A 25514-nucleotide genomic window follows, 5' to 3' on the forward strand; every position below is an offset into this window, starting at 1 on the left:
TGTGTTAGCCAATAAATTTTATAGTTTAGGAGCACAAAGCAATTATATCCTGCTCGCATAATCTTGAAAAACAATCAAGGCTGTCCACATAAGCAAATGAGAGAAGGAGAATTATATGGTCAATGCCAAACACTCTGTGAACTGAAACAAGTATAGCCTTTGGGACAACCAGAGAATTTTTTCTAGAAGTGGATTATGCTGCATACTAAACCAATAAGCGTGACTCCTGCTGCTTGCTGACATGTCTATGATGAAAGTCTTTGGGTTTAGGCAATGGTCTATAATTTAAAATCAATGATGGTTACTCAAAAATGCGTTTATCATACATGAAATTGTAGAGGGTGTGTCACTACAATGCAGAATTTACAATATAGTTTAGAAATATATTAGAAATAAAGTGACTGGAAAAACTATTTGGACACAAAAACTCAGTCCTGTTTCTATAAGGCATATTTTAAACCTGAAGACATCTATTGATGTTTCCATGAAATCACATTCTCCCTTCATGACAAAAATATTAAGTAAAGTCTTCCACACTTTATAAAAGTTTCTCCCACTGGCAACATTCTCAAATGCAAAGGTGCTTATGAAAGGTTACTCTAAAAGTATCAGTCACTATGTGTAAAATGAAGCAACACTAAAACCAAAATACTTCAAAAAGAGCTTTGTGCTACCACAGAACATATGACATTATTCACTGAAAAAGTAAATGCAACTTTTTCAGATTCCAGTTTGCCTCTTGAAGTTTTACTTGAAAAATAGTGCTACATCACCTTTACTCTTCATCTTAAGTATCTTTAAATAGGTTTAATGCTGATTAAATGCTGTACCTTGATTAAATTCAAAAGTAATACTGAACAAAGGAAAGCAGGATGGAAACCTAAAAGGGCTTACGCTGAAGTAATGGTATGAAAATAATCACTAAAAAATCGAAGATCTTAGTTTTGTGTATATTAGATTTGAAAAATTTTCCCAGATGTAAATGATCCATCATTCTAATCGCTAAAAAATCCAGCCTCTAACAGTGCCATGAACTATTAAAATTCTTTTGCACTCAGTGAGAAGGGAAAGAACCAGTAATTCTGGCTTTGCTTTGCTTACTTTTCCTATCCACTAAGATTGAAGAAAGGCTGTATCAAATTTTCCAAAATTTCCAAGGTAGTGAAATGGGAAATTTACTGAAAAGTCTCTGGAAATACTTACTTACAACTAGTTAATCGATTAACATCTCTATGCAGATTTGACTCTCTAGATAATCTGATGTCTTTATATTTTTCAAGATTAGTCATAGTACATGTTTTCACTCCATTTTTGTTGAATTCCTGAATCACACAAGAAACATACAAGGTACTATGTCTTATGACAAAAAATGCTGCTTAAAGCACACAGTGAGCTGCACTGACTTCATGGATTTCTCAATTCACAAGCTTAACATTAAACATATGCATAAGTATTTAAATGCATGAAGAAAATCCAAACAGTTAAGTAACTGGATGAAATTAAGAGATTGGAAAAAATAGCATTGAGGATGCAAAAGACGACTTCAATATATCCAGATACACTTTTCCCCTCCTCTTCCATGAACTGGACATAATTACACTCCTGACTGTAAAGATACACCTGCTGCAAGCAAGACCTTTAATCTGTGATTGAAAACACAACTATATCAACTCAATTACTGACAGACATTGGACCCTAAATACATTCTTCCTAGGTTGAATAGAAAAAAAATTCCTGAATCAGAGATCAAAATACTTTGCTTTTACTTGTTGATCTTCAATCGTTCATTAAGATTTTCCTTCTATTAAGAGGTACTGCTTTTCACGGCCTGTCTAGTCTTGAGAAGGAAACAGTTAAAAAGAAATCAAAAATGTTAAGAATGTTCTTCCATGCCTTCTGAAAACAAGTTTAGAGATGGAGGCATAGGTCCATGAGAAACAACAATGAGTATGCTAACTTCATATATCATTACCTTTCTAATAATAAAGAAAAATAATACTGTCAAAGATGATAAAAGATTGATAGAAAATAAGATTAATGCTAAAACAAAAACCTGAAGAAATTTTAAAGTCATATTAGGAAATAGTATCCAAAAATTAAACACCACCCAGCTTCAGCTGTCTGATATTCTAATGAGGCTTTATGTTCTAATGAGGCTATATGCTCAAAGATGGCCTTGTATTCAGTCTTCACCTTCATTAGCACAGGGTGTAACAAATTTTTGATTCATGCTGGCTTCCTTATAAACCTAAATACCTCTGTATGCCCTTAACTCATCCTTAATATTGAGCTGGCTGGCTCAATGGAATGAATCTCCAGAGCTGATGAAGCTAAGGTGAATACAGCTGCAGGGATGAAGAGCATCAGGTGTGGATAGAACCATGCTGTGCAGCTCAGTGCAGTCTCACAACATGCCCACCAGCTTGTTCAGACTGGGCTGGGTTACCGTGCTTGTACCCTTTGGTGATGAGTCAACACCAAAACCAGAAATATACCCATGGAGGAGGTATCACAGATAATTTCACACCAAAACATCTTTGGCATGGGAAACTGTTAGAAGCCCTCATCAAACTGATGCCATGTCCTCCAGGCAGTCCTGAATGCAGGAACCAGGATGTGATATTTGAACACAGTCTGTGTTTGCAGAGCTCACAGTTTTAAGCCAAGGATGTTTCAGTTGCTGAATGTCTGGTGTTCATTCCAGTCCTGGACAGCATCAGTTAGAAATGGACTTAGCATAAAACAGAAGATTTTTCAACACAGCAGAACATGAGTTATGAGTCAACTTTTGCTACAGAAGGTGGGAAAATGCATTCAAAATAAGATTTTAATTAATTTTGGCTCTTAAGGGAGATTTTTTTGAAACTGGTACAATGAAAACTAATCCTATTCCATTGCACTTTATTAAATTTTATTTACATATTTTCATCATGCCTCATGAGCTGAACCCACTGCTCTGCTTCATCACTGCTGCTTGTCTGACTTCACATATTACACGAGGTATGAGCAGAACTCGCAGCAGTAGTCAAATTATTGCAAGAGGTCTCACAAAATGAAAAGTTGCACCAGATGAAAATGTGATTGTCAACTGGGTAACTCTGCAACAAAACAGTACTTTATTGTTTGATGTTTAAACAACCAGAATTTCCAATATTATAAGTGGTAAATCATTTATACATAGGATGAACTTAGATTTCAAAATCCATTCATTTTTACAACCTCCGCCATCTAGATTCCACAAACTCATAAAGAATCTTCAGTAATTAAAAATGGGAATACACATTGCAAGATGTAAACACATGAAGTCTTGTACACTTTATCCACATACAGCATGTGGAAGATTCCCTGAAGTATTTTTTAGTTGATCTGATCGATTCACTGTACAACAAGAAAACCTGACAGATAGGATTCCTTTCCAAGTCCTGGACATTACATTACATAGCTCTAAGAATAGGACTCTACATTTATTTGACTGGAAGTTCACAGCACTATTTGCCTTAAATAGATTGTTAATATGATTTTAGCACATATATAAAAATATAACACACCTAGAAACTAATAGCAAATCACCAATCAATGTACAACAAGTACCATGTACTCCATCTTAAGCCAGTTTCAAAAGGAAAAAACCAAAACCATTATTGTATTAAATTACATTAAAAAAAATCCAAAACCCAAACCAGCCTGAATCAGGCTTATATAAACATTACTTGGAAGTTTCAACATCAATAATTCTTTCAATAATCTGGGAGATTATCAGCAATGTTGTTAATACCCTGAGTCAACTGATGATTTAATAAATGGGTAGGAAAAACACCCGATTTTGGAAGTGAAATTATTTCCTATGGGATAAAAATTACTCTGTGGCTAATTATAGCATTTTACTCTTGAGTTTATAACTCTACATTATATTTTAAAGTTTGCATTTACTTTTTCTCATTCTGACACAAAAATTTCTTCCCTCTGCAATTAACTTTAGCAAAAGTTTTGGAGGTAGGAAAAAAAAAAAATTAATCTTTGCTAGAGTGAAAGGCAGAATGAACAGAAAATATTTAAAAGGCCAGACTTGGTGATGAGTCATTTGAATTAGCAAAACTTGCTCCAATACTGTTGAGAAGGACGTGGTCAGGAAAAACTCAGTGTGTTTTTTACTGTGATTTGCAATACATCAGTCTCCAGCACTAAGTGACCAAATATTGTATTTCAAAAATGTAAACTTATGCTCTTGAACTGAGTTTCTGTGTATGCTTCAGTGAACTTGTTCAGATAAGAAGAGATATCTAGAATAACTTAATTTGAAATTTATAAACACAGGATCACAGCTGAGAGGTCAAAACTATAAGAATAATATTTATAAGCACAGCTGCTATGGATGTGCTTCTGTGAAATTACAGAAAGAAATCTGATTGAAATGTTCATCCTATATCAAAAACTGAAGCAGAAATGCTGTCAGCTGATGCTTAGGTCAGTGCCAACAAAATCACTTATCCAATGTTTGAAAAAATTAAACAGTATAAAAATAGACAACTAATTACTTTATACAGGTAGCACAAAGGTTACAGAGATTTAAAAGAGAAAACAATAGGGGTTTTTTATTATGCTTCTACCTTTGGAACTAAAAATAGTACTATATCCATACAAAGTAAGGTTGCAAACATTATTTTATAGTGTTGCCATATAAAAGGCATTATATTTCATGAAAACTATCAAAAACTATCAACCATTTTAGGAAATTCAGCTTTTTAGTTATTAAGGAGAATTTTACTCACGTACATTCGGGTATTTTACTCAAGTACAGAAAAGAGTAAAATGCCTGATAAGAAATTGCTTTTTTTATCAGGTAAATTATTGATTTTCTAATGTTACTGCACAATAAAGCCTTTTTTTATTTTTTAAAATTCAGTTTATTTTCTTGAAGCAGCAACGAATCTCACTGCTTAACTAAAGGCCACTCTTAAAGCTGGCCAATCGGTTTCACTGTTATTAGCACCTTATGAAATGAAAGTCCATTAGTGATTATCTACATTATGAATATACAGATTTTCAGTCCAAAGCTTAGTTTTAGATAAATCTGCACCGGTCTCATCTCTCTGTCATGGATAACACATTATATTAACACATTATATTCTCATTACATTAACATTATATAGCACATTATGGTCTCATTATATTAAACTTCTTAGAGATATTCTTTTCTATGTAAATACATTTGTATTTTGGTATGCATGTCTGTATCAACATATATATTATATAAATGGAGAGAGAATGCACATGTTTATAGAACACATCTTATTTTCCCTTAATCCCTTGCAGATTGTTTTCTCTTACATTAAATCACTAGAATCTAAAACCAGAAATATTGCCTCATTGTCACCTGTGAGATAAATTTAGACATGTTCTCTTACTTAATTTCCAGTTATGTATAATACTAGAAGAGTAACACTGTTAATAGTCCCTGTTATTATCTTCCTCCTGTACTGAATAACAGCACCTCTCTGAGATTTGTGAGATCATATATATATATAAAAAAAAGATTTGCAGTATAAGAAGGCTGAGCACTTCCAAAATTCTTCTGAAAATCTTTTGACACATTTTAGAAATATTTGTTTTCTGGAAGAAACAAGCAAACAAAAACTCCACTCTATTTTCTCTTGCACAGAAATTCAGGTACCGGAATGGGAGTACTATAAGCCACGTGCCACAAAAAGCATTTCTATCTCAGATCTCTGATCTTTAGCACCTGCAGCAGTACCTGAATCACAGACTCACTCAGGCTAGAAGGGATGCAGGAGCTAACTGGAACTTGCCTGTCTACTTCCTTCATACCTTGCCAGGTGTGTCAATGTCTTCATTCCATTCACTGATCCAGCCAGGAACATTTCATGTGGGCTTAGTGTGATACAGCAGTGCCCCTGGTTATAATCACTACTGATTTTGGAGTTTCCTCAGACAAAAGATTATAAGATCTTAAAACAAGTACATTCTGAGGAGTGATTTTCAAATTTGAAGTAAAAAGCTGACCCCATAAAATTGTTGCTGCATTTGTTTCTCTACAAATAAATACAGATAAAGAATAATGACACACAATGTACAAAACTTCGAATGTAAGTATTCTATATACAAACTCACTACTAACCTTGGTTGAGAGTACTATGCCCTAAGAGAGCAGGACATAGCTTTCCTTGTTGGCAATTGATTTCCTGAATTACTTCCCTTCGATCTGAATGCTTACATTAATTTATTGTTATTATTTTAATGCACATTTTCTTGTTATTGTTATGTGTATTTAAGGAGTGTATCACTATTCCATATACAGTAATACAGTTGATATAAAAACACCTTCTCTTCCTCACTGCAGAAACAGTATTATAGAAAGAAATGTAAGTACTGTACACAGGAAACTTGAAGCAGTGTTTCCAATAGGATACAGGAATAGACAATCCATTCAATATTCATTAGGTATCAGATGAAATCAGGTATTCATTTCAAGTAAAAAAGGATCCCCTGAAGAAGATGCAGAGGAGAAAAATCAGCAAGTATGTGACCTAGTAAAGCGTGAGTCTAAACATGGTGTCAATCAAATGTGCTTAACCTCCATTACAGCAAAGCAGGAAAAGAGCCTGATGAGTGAAAAAGATCATGTCAGTGACTTTGAGACCTTTAAGGAGCAGGACATGCACTGAGGATCACAATCTTTGTCTTCTTTTGAAGGAAAGGTTACATGAAATGGGTAGATTTATACTAGGGAAGAGAGGAAACACATCGAAGCTTTGGAAGACAACAAATTTTAAAATATGTAAAAGAATGCCTCAGAAAACAAAAGAACAAGCTTATCCCCGTATCCACACCCATCAGAGAACAGAACACAACTTTGCTTTTGGTCATCTAAGACCCTCAGAAAGGCACTGCCCACCCATGTGCAACTTTTCCTCACTAAAGAGCCCCTTTGTTTTCCAGACCAGTTCTCCAAGTTGCCAAGTTCAGTTTCACGTCTGAAAAGGTCTCCCAAAGGTTCCTTTTGCTAGATAAATGTCAATGGAATACTTAACCAAGATCGACTGGTTAAGGTGTTGTGTTATCTTCACTATAATAAACATAACAAATTACTCTCTAGGGGCACCTAGGCACAGTTAGTCACAGAATCACAGAATTTAGTCATACCATATGGTTGTGAATTGCTGTGTGGGGAAAAAAAAAATTGGTTTGTACTTTTTCTATCCTTTGCATTATATAAGTTAAGTACATCAATATATTTCCTCTGTCATACTTATGTTTTTGCAAGTCACTTTAAATATTTTCTTTATAACATAACTGTCTTACTGAAATAAAAACAGATTCCTGGAACTATTAGTATCTACGGTACTATATAAATAAATAGCATAAGTTACCTGCTTGGTTTTTAAATATTTTTGATATGACGACAGGCACTTTGTGCTCAGCACCCCCCTGTAAGAGAGAGATATTAACCATGAGATCTCAAGACTGAAGTGGTCAAACTGAAATTTAAAAGAAGAAAAGAGATGTTACCCATACCTTTATGCTTAAGCCCAAGCCACCAACTGGTTGTCGATGAAGTGTAACAGTTCTGTGCTTTAAAAAATTGTAGAAAAAATAAATTTAGGTGAAAATACAATATCTGAATGAGCATAAAAGACTTTCCTAGGCTTTCATTTACTTAAAAAAAATTCCTAGAAATAGTCTAGAATCTGAATTATCAGTTCTGAAGTATCATTCAATATTGATTTACAGGAACTTAATTAATTCTTCATCACAGAGAGCAGAACCTGTGAGTTGTGTATTCAGACTTTAGTATGCTTTTCTATCTCTGAAGTGATATTCTTCCTGAACAGAAATTTGTACATACTTTTCCTTTGGCAAGAGAAAACTATATGAAGAACTCAGATATGTATATTTTCATAACTATTGTGTATGCACGCTTGTTCTAATTTTTCAACAAAAATACCGGTACTTTCTATTCTAAATCTTCAGATCTCTATATTTTTTTGTAGCATATGCTGAAAAACTTTTAGTGATAGTCTACTTCAAATCTTTAATTTTTTCATTTCAGTTTTAAGTGTGTAAGGAAGAAAAACCTTTATCAATATTTTTCTAGAGAAACCTATCATATGTTTAACAGTATGCTGAATTTGATGTTTCAATAATGTGTAACTCATGGTGCCTGACAACATAATAATAGCACTTCATCTGTTGACAATAATTATACAGTTGATGGGAACTTTTTTTGGAACATGCTGAACAGTAGTGGATAGAATCCCATCTTTACAGTAATTCCAGAACATATAGGATAAAATATTTTTTCTTTCTCTGTACATTAGAAATAGTATTAAAATTACTCCTATATATGTATACTTTCTCTCTGTGTGTTTTACAATTTCACAAATTCAGATAAATATACATTTTTATTTTAGTAACGAAGACCAGAATCTTATGATAACAAGCTATTTTAATACATATAGCTCTCTTTTTTTTTTGTAACACTCATCATGCTAGACATATGTTCATATTGATTCAGGGGAAAATGAAACAAAATATATCTGGAATTTCAGTTTCATTTTAGGTGGATTAAAAAAATCCATATGGTAAAAAAAAATAGGAATTTTTTCATACATTTTCAAAATTGCTTCTGTTCCAATGAATATTGTACTTCACTAGTCTATGCTAAAAATTGAAAACTGCTGCATTATGAACATGGCACCTGACATGTCAAAAGATTTATATGATTAAATTTCAGCTGATGTAATGCAGTTTCTTTGAAATCTATGCTAATGCAAATTTTTTCATAGGTTTTTTCTTTATTTGGAACTGCATCATAACTTTTGATCAAAATTATCACACTCGCTGACAAAGTTCAGATCCAACCCGAATCAGAATACATCTCTAACTTTGAATTCAGGGACTCACTCCCAAGAGATGCTTTCCAGGAACCAATGCCTGTCTGCTTACTTAATTCTTCTTTTACTCCACCTATACTCACACCTTGAAAATATATTATCCTAATATATCCCATCACAAGGAGGAGACGATGGAATAAATATTTTCACATTTTTGTTTGCTTTAGCATGATCATACAAGAAACAGAAAGCTGCAATGTGAATAACTTTAGAAGTTTTATTAAAAAGACAAGTAGGGAACTACTTATTGGCATCTTATACTTTCAAATAGAGCTAACATGCATTTTTACATGATTGATAGGCAGTCCAATAAAGCAATATACCAATGCATAACATTGTATAATCCTGATATTTCTATTTAAATAGTTCATAGTATTGCCTATTACAGTTATTCAAATATTCCATTAAAAGAAGATAATAAACTCATACCTAAATGATTCCTACATAACAGCTTAGCAAAGGCTATGTTTAAAAACTGCAAAAACTTTCTTCTTTTCAAGATATTCAAATTGCAAAGTAAAATGCTAAAAGCTGAGCATGATTAAGTATCATGATCAAGATAATTTACATAAATTCATTTCAATTCTATGATCATAATTTGCTATGACTAGAAAAACAACTTTCTTGCCCTGTTTGGCTTTTCTAAGGAAACATTCATAGCTGCTGTCAGAAAAAGGAACGTTGGTTCAGTAGACTTTAGGTCTGAATCAGTCCTGAATTTGTTATGCGAGGATAAAATTTCATGACTATGAAATTTGGACTGAAACCCACAGTAGCTTTGCAAGTAACTATGAAAGAAAACTCTACTCCAAAACGTCTTGCCGAAACTGAACCGCAATATCTGTGGGGAAATAAACAAACCTATCTTTTTGTGACATTAATGTCATGCACATATGCAGCTGAAAACCCAATGTGTATGTCTCAGTCAAACAAACAAACATCTTATTTCACTTTTTGGTTGCCTGCAGGCTAGATATAATTTTTCTTTCCAGATGAATTTATTTATGGTTTTAGAGTGAAGTGAGACAGAAATTTGTATCAGTGTTAAAAAAATAACAAAAACAATGCTATAGTTGACTGTGTAATTTTATTTCATTATAGGCAAGGAAAACTCTTTAGACAGTCTTACTAATTATAAATCAAAACAACAAAGCTGAAATTAACATTTTTTACATTAACCTTTTTGCTTTTTAAATAGCATTTTATTTTGTTCAATAGTATCTACAGTTTCTTGAAACTTTTTTATTCTTGTGGGCTCCAAAGCACCCAATGTGTACACTGCAACAATCTCACTTTACAGGTGTGCTACCAAGCAGAAGCAATCATGTACCCCCCATGGCACAAAAGTCTGTTTTGTATCCTGTTTCTAGGAGATTACAGGGCAAAGCAGTACCCCACATAAAACTTCAGGATGCATTTGAATATATACAATGTAAGAAATAAAGCTGTATTTGGCAGGATACCAGTATGAAATATTCCTATATTTTTGAGACCTTTTATTGTTGCAAGCTGTGAACTGGTGAAGCAGAAAATTTCAGGAACTCCAAGAATGATGTCAGACAGGGAATATATTGAAAGGCAGATACAACAGAAAATTTTATCTGTGTAAGATGCAGACACCATTCAAAGGAACACTATTTCAACCACTGTAGAAAGAAGAGACAACTTGGTAACAGGTGCAGTGCTGCTTATAACACCTAACATGAATAATGCAGCTGAAAAAATTGCTATACTTTTATAAGCTGCAAACTGAAAGATATTTACAAATATAGGGACAACCATATGGTCAAATATCCATTTTAGGTATGAGGTAGCTCTACACAGAAGACTTACTAGATTCTGTTAAAAAACAATCATGAGAGAAATTTTATCTCTGGGAAGGTCGTTTATGTCTTGTTATTTGCTCATGTGAAGTCGTATTACTGAAGCTTAATGGGCAACATGAGAAGGCAATTGCAGTGCTTATTTCTGTTACCGTGTTTTAGGAAGATTTTATATCCACCTATAGGCCAATGCCTACCTAATATGTCATTAGTACCAGGTTGTTAACACCCAGGACTGGTACTTGTAGCAAAAGACCTCTCATCAGAAAAAAGTATCATATCTATCTATCTATCTATCTATCTATCTATCTATCTCCCTCCTACCTACCTACCTACCTACCCACCTACCTACCTACATGAATAATGTACTATGGGGATTTCAGAAGAAGAATCTGCTTGAAGGACTCCAAAATCATTGATATAAAGAGACATTTTTGAAAAGAGACTCTGTCTGTACAATATTTTACTTTTCTGTTCCAGTCTGCATGAAAATATTAATGAATACAAATACTATTTCCAAGCATCAAACTGAAGTACACAGCAGAAAAGGTTGGGGCACTTGACATAGCCCACGCCTTCGCTGACCAATGACATTAAAAGGTTAAATTCCTGGTACCAACTCCACTTGTTAGCCTGAGTCTGTGCCCCTGGGCTAAGAGTAGTTGGGCTAGGCTCTGCAGTTATAAAGGGGTGCTGTGTGCATTATACTACATGAGACAGATATTGGCAAAAATGGGTCAAACAATTATTATCAACAGGAATGTTCATAACAATGGCCACACCAACAAATCCCATGGAATGTAAGGGCACCAACAGGCTCAGTACCATGACACATCATCAAAATCACCAATTAAGACAAAAATCACTGGTTTTCTCTCAAGGAGACTAGTCACCTCTTCTTAACCCAGAAAATGAACACAGATATGTGTTTGATAAATAGTCTTGACTAAACATGGCCCCATACTCAAACCTCAACAGACTATTACGTAAATAGATAGGAGACTATTCCTTAAACATAAAAAGTGGACAAAGAAGAAGATAGGAAAAAGTGAACAAAGAGAAAGAAATCATTGTCGCATTGTCTACAGAATTTTTTTAAAAAGTAAATTTATTCCAACTTCTAAATTTGCATCTGGTATTTATTGAAAGAAGTAGTCTCAGAAGTTCTCCTTACTTGTTGAAAGTAAGATGTCAGATTAACTACAGATACGTCATGGCAGGTTTGCAATAGAAAAAAAATGCAGTTTGCCACCCAGGCCCTTGGGAAACATACAGGGGAAAGGAAAAAGCAAAACAAGTCCAATAATAAGACTTAACACAGAAACCTGCGACCTGTCCTGCATGGATACAAGGGAAGAAACAGTCTGATACCTGAAGGGGTAAGAAGATAGTTTGTCCTGGTTTCACTTGGGATAAAGTTAACTTTCTTGTTACAACTTAAAATATCAGCCACATGTCCCTTTTCTTAGCAACTCTAGACAACGACCATGAGGAATTTACGCGTTAGGAAATGACTGAAGAAACAGATGTTGTAAGAATGAGAGAACCAGTAAAATGTATCATTTAAAGGCAGTAAAAGGCAGACATCCTGTTGGTTGTTAAACATCCAAAAAGATGAAAAGAGGATGTGGTGAGCAAGGATATGTTGAAATACTTCAGGAAATTTTCTCCTCAAGATGGGGAGTTCCCATGATGAGAGCTTTCTCAGCTCACAACCTCCACCTCTCCAAACCCTGAGCTTCCTGAGCAAACGGTTCAGCGTGTATTTAGCATTTTTTCAAATAGATATTTCCACTTCTGCTCATACAACCCTCACTTATTGACAGCAAAATTCCACCTACCCAGTGGCTGGCTGCAGGTTGCCGTGCACCTACTGGCTGATTGTGGCAGGAGTCACTCCCCCTCCTCTCTATCACAGGTAGACAAAAATCAAAATATTATTTTAAATGTAAGAGTTTGAAGCTTTACTTCTTGCACTGCAGAGGTTCTCACCTTCTCCTAAAAGGACAGGAAGAATGCACTAAAAATTAACTAAGGCATGTCAGTTGATGTTCCGTTTTGTATAAAGTCAAAGCAGATCTTTTCATGCACTAAAACAGACCTGGGACATCTGCAGATTAAATATAATAACATTTTTATCAGTTTACATTGTTATCTTACTGCAAATGTTATCTTATTACTGTAGGTAAAAGTTGGTTGGTTTTTGTTTGTGTGGGGTTTTTCTGTGGGTTATTTTGGGGTCTTTTTAAGGGGAAAGTGTTTTTATTGGCAAATTTCTGTGGATTTTGGATGAAAATGAAGTCACTCATTTTACTACAAACCTAGCCGAACTAAGGGAGGATTATACAACAAAATCCAAAAACAAAACAAAATCCCCAAACAATTTTTCTCACAGGTGTACAAAGAAAAAGCATCAGACACAAGTCACAACTTGCAAGAAAAGAAATTCCAGCTGAGCATAACAATAGGAAAGAACTTCACACAGTTAAGCATCAAGAGCTGCCCAGAGAGCTGGCAGCATCTCCATCCTTTGAGATATTCTAAACATGAATGGACAATGCAACTTGGAAGTTATCACCACTTTCAGCAGCGGGTTGAATTAGACAACCTCAAGAGATCCCTTTCAAAATAAATTATTACATGATTTATTCTAGTTAGGATGACTGACAAAGCCCATGGTGTTTTATTCCTCTGAGGGAAGGAATCATATAATTGTGCCTGAATGAAAAACAGTCTCAGTATGACTTCAGAATAATCCTCAGGGGCTCCTCCACTGAGTTGTCAAACATTCAGTTTGGGACAAGAGCTTTTTTCTGCCAAGTGATGTGAAAAGATCCCAGACTCTTCTCAGATACAAATTACTTCAATGGAGATCATCTAAAAATATGGATTTCCAGAGTTACTAATAACACATATAAGGCCCTGTGTATGATAATACTTTAGCCATTGAAAATTAGCTGATTATTTTCAATTTAAAAGGCATCCCATAAAAATGAATTATAACTAAATCCTGCCAGAATACAGCTTTTCTTTGAGTAATGCCAATCTGCATTCAACTTTGCACAGCATTTCACAGGCTGGCCATAGTGAAGATGAACAACAGAGGTTGAACCCATCAATATCCCAAGTACTGATGGTGGAAAGCCTCATGCCTCCATCACAGTCAGACAGTTTGCCCCTAACTGTTGAAAGTTTTACACTGCTACAAGATCTCTCACAATGTGTATAAGCTACAATTTACCAGTCCTGATACTGTCATAGCTTCAAGTATAATAGATTTATTGAAAATTCATATAAGTGACACATATTTATGTGTATGTGTGGCTTATCAATGTTATTATGCCTTTCTTTTATCTTGTTGGTATGAGTACTCACCCTTAGCTGGACTCTTTCCACATTTCAGGATGAGATTGTTTTTCAGGGGTATTCAAAGTGTCCTTTGTATTTTTTTGTTCTATTTAGCAGTCTTTTTTAAAGCTACTTATTCTTTCTATCTTTAATAATAAAGTTTTTTTGTCAAGCTGAAAAATACTCATATTTATTTTGTGATGCAAATTTCTAACTGTTCTCAGATTGGCAGCAAGACAAGCATATGATCTGTCATACTAAAGTTCCTAAGGAATTACTTCATAGCTCTCTTCTAAGTATCTAGGTCAGCTTTCCAGAACATGGAAAACAATAACAAACAGTTAAATAATGCATTTTCTCCATACAAGTGATCTTAGTTTCAGAAGGAAGACTCTTAATCATTTACTTGATGCTTGAAACAGGACATTAAAAAAAGATAGAAATTGTTTATTATTCGCTTTTTTTTTTAAAAAAATAAATCTTGGACTAAAATACCACACCAGCAATGGTAGAACAGGCACTGGGCAAACTGTAATATTAGCAGTTCTTGAGAGAGAAATTTCCTTAGCTTAAAAAAGAAAAAAACCTAGATTTTTTTTGAAGATTTGTTCCCTAGAGGTTTCCTAAGGTAACATTCTTCTGTGTCATTATTAGCATCTGAGGTATAAAGGAAAAGCCATAGAAATCTCATCAGGGATCTGAACAGTATTTTCAGACACCGTTTCTATTTTTTTAATCAAAAAAACAAGTAATCTTGCTGCTTTTCTTCCTTATTCACTTACTTTACATCATACTAAGACACAGCTTGTGAAGCTGGAACATGGAGTATCCAGCATACAAAGGTTTTTGTTATACTAATTCTATTAGACTCAAGCCTCTGAGGAGTCCTCTTCCAATCAAAATGCCATCCACGTGCATTCAAAAAGTCTTTGCCTGACCCATGACCAATTCAGAGAAAATTTAGCTCTGTGAGAAGAACCAATTCTGATAAAAAACCAGATGGATTTCTGCTCTTTTTCTTAGAAAACAAAATACAAAATAAAAGAAATAAAATGCTTATGAAAAGAGAGCATAAAACAGTGGACTGTCAACAGGAGAAGGATGAAGCAATATACATGGAAGAAAAAAAAAGAATATTAAGGTTGAGGTACTGTATGTAAGAAATGAATTTTAGCACATAAAATGAGAAAGAGTCCAAGTCCAGGAATAGCTTCATGGAGTAGAAAGTTTAAAAATTAATGCCTTCCTTCTTATCCTTTAACTAAAATTGATCATTCTCTGTCATGCACTTAATTTATTTCTGTGAGTATTGTTTAACTTTAAACCTGGAGGAAAAAACATCTTCTGTTAAAAATACTTGACAGGTAGGGAAACTGTCTATTTATTTTCAATTCACCATTTCTGTCAATACTTTTGTATTCTTTTGGATTCTATGAGAATTCACCAATTCAGAGAATCACAGAATGAGTCTGTTTGGAAATAACCACAGTGGGTTATGTGGTCCAATCCCCCTGCTCAAGCAGGGACATCCCACAGCACATGGCACAAGATTGTGTCCAGACAGTTCTTGAATAACTCCAAGGAAGCAGACTCCATACCCCTCAGGGCAATCTCTTCCAGTGTTTGGTTACCGGCCCAGGGGGATTCGGCGAGAGACAGAGACAAAAGCCTTACTGAAGCTGAGGTTCAGCTGCTATCCATCCAGGCAGCTGTTTCATCATAGAGGGCAATCAGATTGGTCAATCATGATTTACTTTTACTGAATCCATGCTGACTATTCCTGGTGACTTGCTTGTCGTCCATGTAGATAGAGATGGCCTCCAAAATGAGGCATTCAATCATCTTTCCAGGGATTAAGGATTGACTAGCTGGTAGTTGTGTGGATCCTCCTCCTTTCCCTTTTTAAAGACTGGGGTGGCATTTGCTTTTTTCCAGTCCTCAGGCACCTCTCTTGATTGCCACACCTTTTCAGGGATGATCATGAGCAGCCTTGCTGTGGTATCCAGCATCCCTCTCAGCATTTGTGGGTGCATCCCATCCAGGCCCTTGGATTTGTGGATGGTCAGGTTTACCGAGGTGTTCTCTAACCCAATTCTCCTTGACCAAGGGAAAGTTTGCCTTCCAACAGTCTTTTTTCCTGGTTTCTTGGGTCAGTGATTCCAGAGGTCTCATCTTACCAGTGAAGACCAGTGCAAAGATGGCATTCAGTAATTCTGCCTTCTCTGTATCCTTTGTTATGAGAACCCCTCTCCACATAGTAATGGGCCCACATTATCCTTAGTTTTCCTTTTGTTACTGATGAATTTGAAAAAGCCTTTCTCGTTGTCCTTGACATCTTTCGTGAGATTTAATTCCAGGAGTAACCTGGCCTTCATTTCATTTGAACTTACTCTGACAACCTCTCTACATTAATTCCAAGTGGTCTGACTGCTTCCATCTCCTCTGCATTTCCTGCTTACACAAGTAATGACAGGAGTTCCTTTTTATCCATGCAGGTCTCTTGACCCCTTTGCTCAATTCCTTGTTCACTGGGATGGTTTGTTCTTGAGTCTGGAGAAAGCGATCCTTCAATACTAACCAACTCTCTTGGAACTTTCCTCCCTGAAAGGCCTTTTCCTATGGGAAAGAAGATCCCCTGAAGAGGCTAAAGGTAGTTCTTTATCCCTGAAGAGGCTGAAGGTTACAATTTACTTGCTGCCCTGCTTCTCCTTGTTCTATACTGAACTTCACAATCTCATCGTTGCTGCTGCCAAAGCTGCCCCCAACCTTCACATCTCCAACAAGGATCTCCCTGTTTTTTAGTGTAAGGTTGAGGAGCACACCATTCCTTGTGGGAGCCTCCACTACCCGTGCCAGGGAGATACCATCAGTGCTTTCCAGGTTCCTCCCATCCTGTTCGTGCTTCATGGTGCTGCTTCTCCAGCCATGTCAGGGTGGTTGAAGCCCCCCAGAGAACCAGAGCCTGTGGGGCTGCTCCGAGCTGCCTGTACAAGGCCGGGCCCACTCCCTCCCCTCAGCAGGGGCCTGTAGCAAACACCTTCAACAGCGTCACTCTTGCCACTCTGCCCTTTTACCCTAACTCAGAGGCTCTCAATTTGCTCATCACCCACCCCAAGACAGAGCCTGATGCATTCCAAGTGTTGCCTCACACAGAGGGCAACTCCACCACTGTGATTCTGATGCACCCATACACTTACATACACCCTTTATCCTTGAAATCTGAACACTCCAAACGTTACACCAAGTCAAGAAGACTTGCTTAGAACACTAGAATTTGCCAAGTTTGAAAATCTGAAATGCATCTTGATGGAACGATTGCATGTTTAGTATACAAATTTAAATTATATAAATATTTATAAATAGTTATATAGACAATTATTTTCATTAGTGTAATATTGTATTAAAAAAATTGTAAAATATTACTTCCCTAATTAGCTCCAAATCCAGAAGGATATTTAGAAATACTTAAAAGCAGCTTGTCTACCGTGAAAAAATTTAATACCAAAAAGAAAGCAGCTGATTTTACATTATTTTGTCTATATACACCTTGAATTTCAAAACTATGCTTTTCTCTCATTACTCTCTCATCAAGTCCAAGATTGCAGGAAGTGAAATGGGCTGAACTATCATTAAATTACAGTGAGCCAGATAAAAAATTTCTCATCAAAGGTGAAGCTTTCTCAATGCTTAAATGTATCTCTTAAATGAATGGCAAATGACAAAATATGAAACAGGAACAGACCTAGATGATGGTAGTAAAACGGATTTTATACTAAGAGTCTTTTATGCTTGGGTAGAATCTCTATTGCTGAAAGTCCCACTCATCACAGTAGCTTTAGTGATCACTGATGTCTTTGCCAGTCCTCAGTGCAGCATTCAGAACTACACTGGACCAGCAGAGCTAAATATGCACAGCTGAAAATCCTGTCCTCATTGTTCCTCAGGATTAACCTGTCAGTAAAAGGGAGGCTGGAAGCAAATGCATTCCACAAATGCTGACCCATGTAAGAGGCTGAAGAAAGAGTATTACCACAAGTAGAAACAGAATTTTTCAACAATTTTCCATTCAAATATCCCACCTAAGAGGAAAAGTCATTCTACATGCAGTTTTTTTCTCCTCCCATGCATTTGAGGTGAATACAAAAAGAAGGCCAAAGCTATTTCTATTTTTGTTTAAAATGAACTAATTTGATGAATGGCCATGTGTAAAATAAAGATTAACTAGGAGTACCTGAGAATGAAAAAGTACAGAGAAAGGAGAATAAATCAGTAAGACAATGTGATCATTTATGACTGCTATAGCATTGACTTTCAGGTTACAATTTTCTATTAATATTTTGAATTATACAGAACAGAGATGAAAACTATTCTCTTTAACCACTTGAAATATAAACCATTTACCTCTGGAATTTCTGTCATGTAAATGTAATTGTAAAACTTACCAAACTCAGCACTAGACAACTACCAGCTATTTCAGCCTGATTTCAAATTCTGCTCTTCAGCTCCTATGTACTAGAAATTTATACAAGATAAAAAAATGTTTATCTTCATGTTACACTCAAATTGTGTTCATATTAAATGACAGCTGTCCAGAAGCTTTTATTTTGTTCAAAATATAATGCAGAAAAAGTGAATATGGCCATGAAGACAGTTTAATTCATTTGTCTCATCAGAGTTTGACAACAGAATCCTGTGAGGACTGCAGATAACACTTTAGAAAAGGGATCTTGAGGATATCTTGTAAGGGACACAGGAAAATAGATCAGACCCTACCCTAAAATTTTAGTTTTCAGAGTCTCCAGTGAGACAACTTAGGGAAAATAAGGATAATGTTAACAATGTTTTCCAGGAAAGGGCAGCTTGGCAGAACTGCCCACTCTTATTTCGCAATAATGTGAGGTAGGAAAAATCTCTTCTGAATGGGTGTCATACCTAGAGCCACGTTAATACTGTGCAATCCTAACCTAAATTACTGTCTGAATTATACTTGAAATTCACTTACTTTTACACATTAACACTACATCTACAACCAAGAAAAACTGTCTCTTCTTGCCACAGTCCTAGAAATCACTTCTTTCTAGGCTCTACCCATTACTGTGATCACTACTGGCAATGAAAAACAACAAAGAAACTTGGACTCATTTTATATGCAGTGGCTGCATATCCCAGCCATGCCTCCTCTGCAAGGTCTATAACTTTCCAGAATTTATTTCAAAATTCAATTCAAAGCTTGCTTCCCTGCCCTGTCTTTCATCAGGAAATACTGTTTAGGGTACCCATAAAATGTAGGAGGTAAAAGGCATCAAAATCAACTCAAATCTTGATACTAAAAGGAAGAGGCAGACTTGTGTTGCTCAGGGCAGGTTTTTGTACTGCTTTACATTGGACATTGAGAATGTTGGGTGAGGGTGACTTGCTGTATTTTGGGTGTTGATCAATACATACACAGATTTGATACAGTATTTTCCCAGATGCACCTAGCTTATGTTAATTCAACCAAGAAATAACATACATAATAATGCATGTAGGATAAAACTGTGATTCTTCTTCTATGAGATGCATACACAAGGCATTTAAACACCATTGAGTCCATAACAATCATGTATAATTATATGCACAAATACTATATGCTGAAGTCTCATTATGTTTTACTATGACTCTTGCAACTAGTTTGCATACAACTTATCAGCATTACCAGCAATGTCTGGTAAAAAAAAACCCAAACAACTGTGTTTTTTCATGCTTCTCAGTGAAGCAGAAAGTATATGCAAAGCTGATGAATGAGGCTTATACTTATCTCAGCAAACCAACCACAAGTGGACATGCCTGTCACCCATCAACCTTTTAAAACATTTTAAAGAGCAAGTCATGTTCCTCAGAATTCCATGGACAGGCACTTAATGTTTTGAATTGCTAAAAGTTATTTCAAATTATTTTATGTGTGATACTAAACACTTTAAATAAATATTTACTGCAGCAGGAATGAAATATGTACATATTATAGAGGCAGACTCTGTAACATAGTCACATACACACACAAAAATACCCATTATATGCTTTTTTGCTTCTAATTCTTAGCAGAGTATCACAAACCCACTTGATGTCCCCAAGTGCCAGATTTTAAGTTTACAGGATGCAATATAGCAAGCAGACAGAAATACTCTCCCTTGGCCCACTCTGAGGAGGCTGCCATGAATTGTGCACTCTAAGAAACACCAACAAAGCTCATAAAATCAATTTTACTCAGTTAAATTAAGTACATGTATTCCAAATTCAAGAACACTGTTTATATGAGGAAATGAGGCTTATACTTATCTCAGCAAACCAACCACAAGGATGTTGATAACTTAGACACCCTTGCTGTACTGCTTATGCAAAACATCACCAGTTCATCTAGTGACATTACCAAATGGTCACACAGAAGGTTCCTCTATAGCTTGGAGGCACCACAGGCTTTGAAAATGCAGCATAACTGAATTTTGGTTAAAAAAAGCACCACATACATGCTGGCGCTGATTAAGCTCCATCTGTGCCTGAAAGAGAATTACAGTGAAATAAGTGCCCATCAAGTGTTCTCTCAGTCAGCTCAATGCCCTTGAACAGACATCCTGTCTGATACACAAATGAAGAAAACTTTGGTGTAACAGTTTACTCTTCAAATGCTTTCACTGGGAAACACTTTTTCCTTTTCTCCCTTAATTTAATGGCCCAGCAAAATTTGGTGGAAGAATGCTTTAATCTTGGTATTTATAGATGTTTTTTGGTTCTATTAAGATTATAAATGCCATCATAAAGTATGTACAGCACTGGTCAGAAATGCAGTTTTTATACTTCTGAATGTAGGTATGCACAGAAGAGCCAAGCAACTGATAATTACTTGTATTTGTTACCCAATAAAATCTCTTGCACTCCAACACAATAAAGGTGTCCTCTGCAGAATTCATTAAAGTGGGCACCCAAAAGCACAGAGATATAGAAGCACTTACATTTGCACTGTGATCACTTCCACTAACACAGACGACATCTTGTTTTTGAATTGTTAATACCTCTTTTGTAAGCTTCAGTCGGATGTCGTAAGCATTTTCAGATACTTCATCATACAACAATGCAATACCAGTTTTAGTCTGCAAAAAAGAAAGGCATACACAAAATTTTAAGAATATGAACATTTCATAATGGTGAATAACAAGCTCTATCCCATTCAATAAATAAAAAGCATACAAATGAGCATTATTTACAGAAAGTAAATAATGGTCTACTTTTCAGTCTTCAAATGGATTAGACATAAAAAGCCTCTTTTGTACAGGAAAATACAGGATAAGTGGTCTTTGAAGTAGACATTAATATGCAAAGAGTAAAAAAATTATAAAATTTTCTCCATTGTATTGTTAAACAAAGAAGTGTTGACAAGAATAATGTAATTATGTCCTGTTTGACTTTATTTATACAAAGATGTATGAAAATATATTAGAAACAAATAGGTATGTATAAATGTATGTGAACACATTTTCCATTTTTGGCAAGAAGCGGGGAAGTGAAATATTGCTCTTGCCTGGAATACGTTCATTCCACTCTGTCAGAAAAAGAACTGTTCCCTTCAAAAAAGTTGCCATTAAGATACAGAGTTCTGTTACAGTATAAAACTATGTTTTCACAATGTAAAATGTGATTAAACCCAGTTGTTGCAGAATTTATTTTGTTTAGGATAAGATGAACATACATTTCTTAAGTTACATCATCACCGGACTAATAACTAGTAAACTACATAGGATAGTCAACTATTTGGTATAAATAATGTTTTCTCCATTAGTAGTAGAAAAGAAACTTTAATTTCTGGCTTATTCCCTTAACATTCATTCAGATACTCATTCATTATTCCCTTAACATTCAGTCAGATATTTCCTCATCCAAACAAAAACTGTGGTATTAGGACTGCTTGTCCTAATTTGTCAAAATATGCAGACAAATGAAATTTCAAATCTTTACATTCATTGCTCAGAAGACAAAAACACCTGTTCTGAAATGAATGATCATATATAAAAGTACTAGTTGTTTATTAATTTGTAATGTATATTACAGCATCATCACAGCACTGCACTTTATGTAAGTGAAGAAAAATCAAGCATGATTTAAGTTTTAGCTGCAGTATTTTTTTTAAAAGAAGATTTAAAATGAAGTTGTTCATCTATGTTTTCTTAAATGGTAGATGGTATAAAAAAGAGAGTAATGGAATTAAAGAAGAAACATGTCCTGTGTACTGAATGAAAGCTTAAGGGATTTAAAAATAACATTAAACATAAAAAATTAGCTTCATAATATTTCTATTTCTGTAAAATGAGGGAGAAAGGTCTGTGGTGATTGCCAATAAAACCTTTCAATCTTTAAAAACAGAATCAGGTTAAGCTTAAGGCACTTAGGCTATACTTTGATGTAGCTCTATGCTGTAACTGAGTGTCATAACCTCCCTTACAGTAGAAATAGAAAATGCAGGCTAGACAGAAATTAGATTTATTCTGAATTATATACACAACAGTTGTTTAGGTTAATTGTTCATGTAGTTGGGCTATCCCTGAGCTCAAAGCAATTGTCCCCATGTAGGTCACTTCTGCCATTCAAGACACTGAGATATCCTAACAGCTCTGAGCATGTAAAGCTGACACAGGCTTTTTATGACAACCAGGTCCTTTTCTAGCTGGAGGCAAGACCAGATTTCCATGTTTGTAATGAGATACAAACATTGGTCACATCAGCAGACATCCACATGTAGGTATCTTCAGCCTGTAATGGATGTCATGAAAGGTTTACAGTCAGAAATCACAGAACATCTTGGGCTGGGAGGGTCTTTAAAATCATCTACTTCCTATACTTTGGAAGAACACCTTCCAATAAACCAGACTGCTCAAAGCTCAAGATCCAACCTGGCCTTGAGCACTTCCAGGAACGGGACATCCACAGCTTCTCTGAGAAACCTGTTCAAGTGCCTCACTACCCTCACTGCAAAGAATTTCTTTCTAATATATAGCTTAAACCTGTGCTCTTTCACTTTAAAGTTATTCTGCCCTGTCCCATTACTACATACCCTTGTAAAGAGTCCTTCTCCAGCTTTCTTTAACGTGCCTTTAGACACTGGCAGGCTGCTCTAACGTCTTTCTGGAGCCTTCTCTTTCCCAGACTGAAAAACCGCAATTCTCTCAGCCTGTTTTTGTAAGAGAAACCCACATCTAAGACAGCTGTTTAGAATCTGTCCAGGCAGCAGTGAGCAACAGACAGCTCTGAAGCATGATTCTATCTGATCTCTTTTATACATACATCTAGAAGGGAACAAGTGAGTCATAGCTCTCTGAACTATAAGGTAAATATAAATAACAGCTCAAATATAACTGTCTAATTGTGGGAAGATAAACCTATTCAGTGTTTGCTGGGTATGTCTAAGGGTAAGAAAGTTCAGTCATGGTATAAAGCCTTAATCATTCTCACTTGTTTGGAATCCAATATTTATTTTTCCAAGACTTTGAGTCTTTTCACATTTTCAGCATATGTGAATGTCTTATCAATACATTTTGGTGAATGACAACATATGAAAACTATGCCAGTACCATCTGCCTAAAAGCCATGCTGCCAGCAGGAAGTATTTCCAAACAGTGGAACTACAGACTTAAAACCCCACTGTCCCTGATTTTTGCTGTTGTTCAGATGTTGAGCATCACTGTCCCATGTGGACTGGTGACCCCTGTTGCTTTTGCTGTGTACCAGAAACACTACAAGAATGGAGCTCTGGATCACTCTTTATCCAGCTTACACACAGAACAACTCTCTTGCTAGAAATTGTTACATATGTTTAGAAGAATCCCAATGAAAAATACTCTGAACTTTCATTTGTAACAGATGATCAGGTAACAAATGAAATATGCAGAGTGACTTGTTAAATAGTTTAGCATTTGCCATCACACTATTTCAAATGAAGTCCCACTGAAGCTCATCTATTATTATTAAAATCCAATACCTACACTACACTTCATCTAACTGCTGATGTGATCCAAGATGACGTGCAGCAATACCTTATTTGCTTTCAGAATCAATAAGATTAATCTGGATTTCTCTCAGCCTTTCAAGTCAGCTTTTTTTTTTTTACCATTATAAATAGCTTTGAATCAAAGTTCAGCACATTCCCTTGTTCATTCTTTGTGTTAAAGCGATGGCATACATTACTCTAGTGGGCAAATCCCACTCCAGACAAAGGGTTTCTTCAAATAAGAAACTTGAAATGAGAACTTAGTCTCTGCACATATATGTATACTCTACATTTTAACTAGCTATGTTCATCTTGATTTCTCATTTAAAAACTGTCTATACAGTGGTCATTCTATGTAACTGATATAAAAAACTGAGGACTGAAAAGTCAAAATAACTCTCTAAAATTATATAGCATTGTTAGAGGTCATAGATTTTGTAATAAAAAGCATCCAGAAAGTTCATAGGGAGTTGCATCTCAACAGGATTTTAATGTTTATGTTGAGAAGGAGGGGAATACGAATTTAAATTCACTTGGGCAGAAAAAGAAATCAAATAGTGATTTTCATATCTCTTAGTTTTGTAGACACTGGCTTCAGGAAGAGGAATGTGTGGGTGCTCATGTGCATGTTCACCATGTGGTGGGAGGAAGAGAAAAGATCAGTAGTACAAGAATCACGGTAGCTGTGACTTTTACAACAGCATAGACACTACTCTGTTTTTGAAAAAAAGAAAAAACTACAAACCTACGTTCTCAAACCAGCTCAAAAACTGTCAATACCACAGAAAACATTCATCTCTAGAGAGAGCTAGAATAGCAGATGAATCTTTGCATCAGTTTTATTGTTGACTACTTAAGAAGGTCCCTAGCCAATGTGCTTGCCTTAAAGCACTCCCTGTTCAGCATAATGTTTTGGATCCTACTCAATGTAACATGACTCTTTCAATACGCCATATCTGCAGTTTAAAGCTCACAATTGTAAATTATGTTTCAAGATAGGCATCTCTGCAACAAACTTCAGTCTTACTGGCAAAAAATACTTGTCTTCACTGCTGTTTTATTTTGAAATAGCTTGCAAAAAAATTCCTCTGCATTGAGTTACTTTGGTTCTCCAGCAGAAAACACCATTTCCTGATCCTTAATAAATACATCCATAGCTTCAAGGGCACTGCAGTTCAACTTTATCTGCTAAAATTCATTCATAAATGACTTTCCTTTACTTGTAAATACAATTATTTAAGCACTATATTTGAACTTTTTTTCCCATTGAAATGCCACATTATATTTCCAAACTAATATTTTACCAGCAGCATTTATACCTCATAGGTCTAGTGATAAAATTCTCTAATCCAATTTAATTTTTTTTAAAATTAAATTAACTCTTTGGTATACTTATAGTTGGAAAACTTGCTGAAGACA

At 35.4% G+C, this 25514-nt stretch overlaps 1 protein-coding gene across 1 annotated transcript in view; it reads right to left on the bottom strand.

The window, feature by feature from the left end:
- SNTG2 (syntrophin gamma 2) overlaps positions 1-21252 on the bottom strand; it is a 126508-nt gene extending 105256 nt beyond the window's left edge. The window contains exons 1-3 of the mRNA XM_054279336.1: positions 21070-21252; positions 7534-7590; positions 7389-7446 (exon numbers count right to left, since the gene is read on the bottom strand). Coding sequence (XP_054135311.1) covers positions 7389-7446; positions 7534-7590; positions 21070-21252 — 298 coding nt within the window. The remainder of the gene's footprint in view (positions 1-7388; positions 7447-7533; positions 7591-21069) is intronic.
- Between the last annotated feature and the right edge of the window lie 4262 nt (positions 21253-25514).

The sequence above is a fragment of the Melozone crissalis genome, unplaced genomic scaffold (genome assembly GCF_028551555.1).
Source record: "Melozone crissalis strain CALT ecotype California unplaced genomic scaffold, PUWL_Pcris_2 ptg000027l_1, whole genome shotgun sequence".
Taxonomy (NCBI): Eukaryota; Metazoa; Chordata; class Aves; order Passeriformes; family Passerellidae; genus Melozone; species Melozone crissalis.